At 51.4% G+C, this 7,203-nt stretch overlaps 1 protein-coding gene across 1 annotated transcript; it reads right to left on the bottom strand.

The window, feature by feature from the left end:
• Window positions 1-1,675: 1,675 nt before the first annotated feature.
• On the bottom strand, window positions 1,676-2,206 carry MSGN1 (mesogenin 1). Its single transcript, XM_004450783.2, has one exon. The coding sequence runs from the start codon at window positions 2,204-2,206 to the stop codon at window positions 1,676-1,678; it is 531 nt and encodes a 176-aa protein (XP_004450840.2).
• Window positions 2,207-7,203: the final 4,997 nt, after the last annotated feature.

Genomic DNA, 7,203 nt, shown 5'->3' with positions numbered 1-7,203 from the left:
CCTGATGAAAAGATAAGCTCATTCTTCAATTACAGAAACACTAATCAGAAATAAAGTTAGATTCCTTCCACAAAATGTAGACACAGATAAATCACAGGTATATTAGAGATTGATATGTAAGTAATAAAACAGTTAAAGTATTAGACAAAGAACGCTTGGATAGCCTTGAAACTGGGAAGCCTTAAGTAAAGGGAAGACTCGAAAGCTACAATGATTAGGGGGTGGGGGGAGTGGGGGCATTCGTTCCCATAAAACTGAAAAGGTTCAAAGAAGAAAAGATTCCACAATCAAAAGTATAAATATATGACACCATAAACAAAGGTTACAATAAAAGGATTAATTGGGAGGAAACATTTTTATCACCTATAACGTTCAAAGAATGCCTCCGAATTATTAACAAGAAGAAAACCAACCCAATAAAAAAAAATGACAGAGGACACAGACTGACAAGTTATAGAACAGGACCCACAAATGAACAATAATCATATCAAAGGCGGGAAAACATACAGACGTTCCACCTCGAATAACAGGGAAATGAAAATGAACACAATGGCAACCATTTTTTATCCATCGAAAGCCAGAAGATCACTAATATCCAGTGCCCTAACGGTGAAACGGATTCCGTTGTACAACGCTGGGGGGAGTGTAAAGAACTGCACAATTTTAGGAGAGTGTTCTAACCATGCTCACAAGCCCATCCTTTTTGAGAATCTCCTTGATTAACACAATGGACTGTGTCGTTCAGGTTCACCAGGCTGAGGTGCCTGCCCTAAGACCGGGTGCAGTGAAGGGCAGTGTGTGTCTGTATGCAGGCTTGGGGGGACTTGGGAGGCCGTGGGGAAGGCGCTTAGGAAGGAGGAGTTAGGGTGGGACAGATGTGGGTTCTCCTCCTGACCCTTTTGCCGGTGACTACTGAGCAAAAACAGCCTCCTGTTCCTTTTGAGCCAGTCCCTTCATTTGAGAAAAAGCAATTGTCAGGGATGGGCTTCAGTGAGGTGCCACCCACCCCAGGCTGGCCAGGGGGCTGCTGCCCTCCAGCCGGGGTAGCCCCATGCCCCCTGCCCTCCTTCCCTGCAGCCTGGCCCTGCTTCCCCGGGCTTGGAGGAGGCCGTGCCTCCAGCAGCCTCACCAGCCTAACCCAGCTGGCCTGCCCGGGGCTGTCCGCTGACCACCACTCTCATTTCTTCTGCATTTAAATGATTCAGGGCCCTGTGAAGCTAATGGGATGATTTGCACCATGCACACACACACACACAAAGAGAATAAAAGCAGGAGCTAGGGCCCTTTACTTGGCGCCGATCTCTAACGAATGTTTCCCTAGAGACAGCGGTGGCAACGGAGAAGCCCAGCACCCAACGGGCAGAGACGAATGGCAGCGACTGGCCGTTATCCTTAAAGATGCCTTTAAAATCACTGTCCCTTTCAAGTATCTTGGCCGGGCCGAGAAGGGCAAAGTATCTGTCTCTTTGCAAAAACGCCTCTCCTGAGAAATGCTGGGGCGGGCAGAAGGAAAAGAACTAGCTCCCCTGCGGTTCCGTGCGGGGCTTCTCCCAGGGAGTCAAAACGGAATTCCCTTAGCACCTTGCAGACAGGCTCCTGGCACCTACTCCACTGTCCCGGCGTCGCTGCAGGTTCCCTGCCCAGGGGAGCTGGCCCGGCCGGGTCCCCCCAGCGGCTAGGCCCTCTTGGCCCGGTCCAGCAGCTCTGTGAGGTCCCCGATGTACTTGATGGTGTACTTGAGCGTCTGGATCTTGGTGAGCGGCTGGCCCCTCTGGCTGTAGACGGGCGGCAGGTAGTCGCGCAGGGTGTGCAGCGCGTCGGCCAGCGTCCTCATGCGCAGCTTCTCCCGCTCGCTGGCCTTCCTCCTGCGCTGGACGGACATCCGGACCTTGGCACCCTTCGGGGCCTTGGGGCCCCCCGGGCCGCCCAGGTACGTGGGCTGGAAGGCCAGCGTGCCGAGGTCCACCGGGCCCGGGCCCCCGGGCCCGCCGCCCGTGCCGCCGTGGCCCACGGCCAGGGCCGGGCAGGGCGAGGAGGCCGAGGACCCCAGGGACGGGGCCGGGGACAGGCTCGGCGGGGGGGACGCCCGGCCCGGCTCCGGGGGCCCGGGCCGCCGCCTCCAGTCCCAGGGCGCCAGCAGGGCCGGGCCGTCCGGGGCGCCCGAGGCCTGGGCCAGGCCGAGGAAGGGCCCGCGCAGCTCGTCCATGCTGCGGGGCTGCGGGAGAGCGAGTGGGAGGCCCGGGGGCACCCGGCAGGGCCCGCCTTTATGAGGGTGGGAGAAGGATGAGGTGGGAAGGGGCCCGGTGGGGGCAGTTCAAAGGGGAAGCCAGGGCGGGAGGGACCATGGGCTCCTCCGGTGTCACTTTCTCCTCATTGATAATTAGCGTCTTGCAGCTAAAATGTCCTTAAACAGAGAGGCCTCGGGAGAAGAAAAAAGGAATTATCTCGTTGTAACCAAACCAATTAAGGCCACGTCACTAGACTTAGCATTGTCCTGTGGAACTCATTAAAGGTCGAGCCAAAGAAAACAAACCTGGGGCAATGGGCAGAGGGGAGGGGGTCCTGGGGGTCTGGGGGAGCCGCAGAGGCCCTAGCCTCCCCTTCCCTGCCGGCAAGTCGTCCTGGATGTTACAGAGCATGTGGGGTGCCGTGGGGTGCAGCGCGGTCTAGGCACCAGGCAACCTCTCTGAGCTCGGATGCCCCGGTGGGTCAGATGCAAGCACTCACGGCGTGTCCCTCCCAAGGTGAGGGTGGCCCAAGGCCGCTCCCGGCAGAGGCCACTCCTTTTTCTTCGTTTGCAGCGAAGTTCCTGGGTCTCGGGACAGGCAGACAGGCCCCCAGCAGGGCCACACTCCCACAGCCAAGGCCCGGCCGGCAGCTGCGGGGACCCGGGGCCACGGCGTGCACAGATGTCCCGCAAGAGGCGGGCAGCCCCTTTCTTTGAGTGGATTTGGAGTCCCCGTCGCAGATACCAGGAAACAGAAAACTCTTCTAAGACAGGGAGTGTCGGGTTGGCGGCATCCCTGGGATTTAGCCTTCTGGAGGTCTTTTTAAAATCCAGCTGCAGAGTCACACCTTGGTTTTTGAAATGTATAGAGGAAGTGTGAAATGAACCCGGGAGCCTGTTTACCCCACCAGAGCTCCAAATGCCACTGGATGTGTTAAGCTGGATGGCCTTGCTAGGTTGCTTCCTTTCCTACAAGCTCTGAGAGACAGGCCCTGGGTTTTGGAAAAGAGCTCTCGGAGTCCCCAGTTGTCCCACGAACATAACTTGTTCTACCTGTGACTAATTCTACAAATTATTATTAGCATCAGAGACACAGCAAGTTACATTTTAGAGTAATATCCGTGTGGCCTTTAGAATGGCTATTTTCAATCCCATTGCAATTATTGAAAAGAAATGTCAATGGCCCAATTAGAAAATTTATGGTCTTTTTAATTAACATAGTCTCAGGGAAGCTGATCTATAGAAGAATGCTCTTAATTTTGCCCTTTATTCTAAGCCAGATCTTGAAAAATAAGAACATTCAGGGAACATAATTAGATGTGTTCAAAGACTCTTCCTCCTCCTCTCTCTCCTGCTGTGCCTTGAGCTCTTACTGAAAATTCTAGAATCTTCTGAAACTGTTCAATGCACTTAACATATATTGTGACTAATCTTCATTAAAAAATCATTTTACAGATGAAAATACTGAGGTTCTAAGAGTTTAAGAGACTCGGTTAAGGTTTTCCTGGTAGGAAGTGGTAGAGCTGAGGTCCCCAGACCCCCAAGTCTGTGGTTTTTTTTCTTTTTTTTTTAAGTTATAAGAGTCGTTTAATTTAGACATGATGCACCTATAGCAACAGCTATAATATCTGACACAAAAGTAAAGGCAAAATAATGCTAAATGAGAAATGATATTTATTAATAAAAACAATAGACCTATAAATAGAATCATAAACATAGAAATCCTCAGATAATATAAGCAACCATTAACAGAAGCATGTACTATATTTTTAGTAGTGGTTGCAGATTTCAACTTTACACTCAGAGAAATTGAGAGATCAAGGAAGAAATACACAAATCAAGATAGATATAACCTGATAATACTACTAATAAATAGAGGCCCAAGCCTGCCTTTTTATTTTTTATTTAGCTTCGCCCCATCAAGATATGTCTTTGTGTCTCTGTTTTCTGCATTTCAGCTTTGGTAGAGACAGGTGGCCTGAGCCTGGCTCAGGTGAAGGGAACACAGGTGGCTTCGGTGGCCGTTCCCAGAGCCTCACGGTCCCCCTGCGTTCTCAGATATCACAGTTCTCCGTGTAACGCTACCTCTGCTCTCAGACTCCGTAAATGGTTTCCTTCCTACAGCTTCTTTCTAAAATTGCTCACTAATTTCTTGAATGTCCCCAAACAGAAATTTAACGTAAAGGAGACAAAGAACATATGCCAAGTTTTTTGGAACATTGTAGACATATAATAAATGTAGGGTTTTTTAAAAAAATTATTTATTTCTCCCTCCTCACTTCCCTCCCTGCCCCCTCCTCTCCCACCTATTGTTTCTGTTCTCACTGTCTGCTGTCTGTGTCCATTTGCTTTGTGTTCTTCTTTGTCTGCTTTTCTTCTCTTTAGGTGGCATGGGAACCCATCCTGGGACCTTCTGGAGTGGGAGAGAGGTGCTCAATCTCTTGCACCACCTCAGCTCCCTGGTCCGCTGTGTCTCTTATTTTCTCTCCTCTGTGTCTCTTTTTGTTGTGTCATCTTGCTTGCCAGCTCTCCACACGGGCCAGCACTCCAGGCGGGCCAGCACCCCACTCAGGTCCGCTCTCCACGTGGGCCAGCTGGCCTTCACCAGGAGACTCCGGAAATTGAACCCTGGACTTCCCGTGTGGTAGGCGGGAGCCCAATCGCTTCAGCCATATCTGCTTCCCTAAATGTAGGTTTAATTATTGTTGCTACTGTGTGCTCACCATAAAGCTCACCAGTATCTGAATGACTTATTGTGAGGTGACCCCTGGACCCCCCACTGCACTCACCCGGCAGAGCCAGGCCCCAGAACTGTGTTCTTAGAGCAAGGAGATGGCCTGGTTTGCGTGTTCCTCAGTGTGCACTCTCTGTCTGGTAAGACCCGTTTATGTCCATCAAAAAAAAATCGGTGTTCAATCTGAGGAAAATAAAGGTGAAAGACAATATACCTGCTTTTTAAGGTCTGTAGTTGGGCACACACTAGCTAGGGGGTTATCCTGCTCCATTAGGTATAAAACAGCAAGTGATGGGGCAAGACCAAACTGGACAAGCTGGATTTATTCTGGGCCCAATAAAACTTCCGGCAGTTGGTGGGTGGAAAGGCAGCCAGAGTTCACCTCCTTTGGAGCAAACAACTTAGCCCTCAGGCACTTTCGTTTTACCATGCAAAAGAGGGAGAATGTGGCTGTCTTTTCTTTAGGAAGAGCTTTTGTGAAATGAGACCCCTTTAGGATCTCCAGGGCCATGAAGAGTGCACAGCAATGTGGCAGCAGGGAGGACATTTGTGGCCACTGAGTCCATCCTTTCAGAGGTGAGAAAGCAGTTCCAGGGAAGCGGATGTGGCTCAACTGATAGAGCATCCGTCTACCATGTGGAGGGTCCAGGGTTCGATCCCCAGGGCCTCCTGACCCTTGTGGTGAGCTGGCCCACGTGCAGTGCTGCCGTGCGCGCAAGGAGTGCCCTGCCACGCAGCGGCGCCCCACGCACAAGGTGTGCATCCTGCAAGGAGAGCCGCCCCGCGTGGAAAAAAGCACAGCCTGCCCAGGAGCGGCGCCGCACACATGGAGAGCTGACGAAGCAAGATGATGCAACAAGGAAAAAGGGACACATTTTTCCAGTGCTGCCGGATAATGCAAAAGGATGCAGAAGAACACACAGTGAATGGACACAGAGAGCAGACTATGGGGGAAAGGGGAGAGAAATAAATAAAATGAATCTTAAAAAAAATTAATTAATTAAAAAAAAGAACAGTTCCAGAGATGGCTGGCAAGCTGCTCAGCATCACACCAAAAGGCTGGGTCAGAAACGGGAATAGAAAAGCCAGGTTTCCTGACTCTGAGATCTGCCGTTTTTCTTCCCTGGGAGCCATGTGCTGTCGGTAGAAAGGCCACCACATCAGGTAGACTATCGAGTTCCCCTATTACTGAGTTATAGAGGCAAATACTTCAGTATGAGTCTAAAACTTGTTCCCTCACCAAACATTTCTAAACTATTGTTACTATGATTGCAACAAGAGCCCCCAACCCCAGGAGGCCTTGCAAAATTTCCTGGTCCTGTTTTCCAAAGGATGGGGTGGGGGAGCAGGTGGCCCCGGCGCTCGGAAGCCGAGCCTGTACTGACCCTCTCCTTGTGGCTGCACCCCCTGAGGAGGACCCAGGCGACGGCACGGCCTGACGCCCACCTTTCAGAAGGACGAGCCCCCGAGGGAATGCGAGCCACATCCACGCGGGAACCCAGGACAGAGGCGTGGAGAGCTCGGCCTTCACCCTGACCGATGTGACCATAAACTCTGGGCCTGAGCGGCCAGGAAGCTTTCTCCAGGAGAGCCACTTCCGGGACACTGGCAAATCGCCATCAGGAATTGAAGCAGAAGGGACAGGCTGTTGTGACCCTGGAATCTGAAACCACTGGTGCCCCCGTGGCCTGCACTAGCCCATCTGTGCAGATGAGAAGCCTGCAAACCTGGGGCTCGGTCCAGCCCCCCTGCCTCCTAGGCCAGGTGCCCTAGTGCGCAAGCAGCAGCCCTGGGAACGCTCTGGGGTGGGTCTCTTTTACAAAATGAGCATTTCTAGAGCATGGGTGGAAAGATGGCAAGTCATAGCGGTGGCAAGACTGCGGCCATTGGAGTCGGACAAAACCTAGGTCAACACTTACCTTTGCTGCTGAGTAATGTGATCTTGGACAAGTTAACTGCTCTCTCTTAGCCTCAGTTCCTTAGTCTGAATAATCGAAATACTACTAATAATAGTACACATTTTGATCAGGTCTCTGCAACGCAAGCTTTAATTACAGTGACTGATATCACCATAAGCATCAGTCTTGAGCACAGTGGATTCTTGGAAGAAAAGTCAAGGTTCCATGTAGCCACATTACATCACCCCATTTCCTCTCGGCTTCAAGTTACTTCTGCTTAGGAATCAAAATTCCTCCCTTCAAAGGGAGCCTTTGTTTTTTTAATGCAACTGGTTTGGCTACAG

This window comes from Dasypus novemcinctus, chromosome 25, assembly GCF_030445035.2.
Source record: "Dasypus novemcinctus isolate mDasNov1 chromosome 25, mDasNov1.1.hap2, whole genome shotgun sequence".
In the NCBI taxonomy this organism is placed as follows: domain Eukaryota; kingdom Metazoa; phylum Chordata; class Mammalia; order Cingulata; family Dasypodidae; genus Dasypus; species Dasypus novemcinctus.
Note: the sequence above shows the minus strand (reverse complement) of the source record. Positions and strands in the feature narration are given on the sequence as shown.

Coding starts and splice junctions, on each gene's coding strand:
- MSGN1 (XM_004450783.2), bottom strand. CDS start 2,206: ATGGACGAGCTGCGCGGGCCCTTCCTCGGCCTGGCCCAGGCCTCGGGC.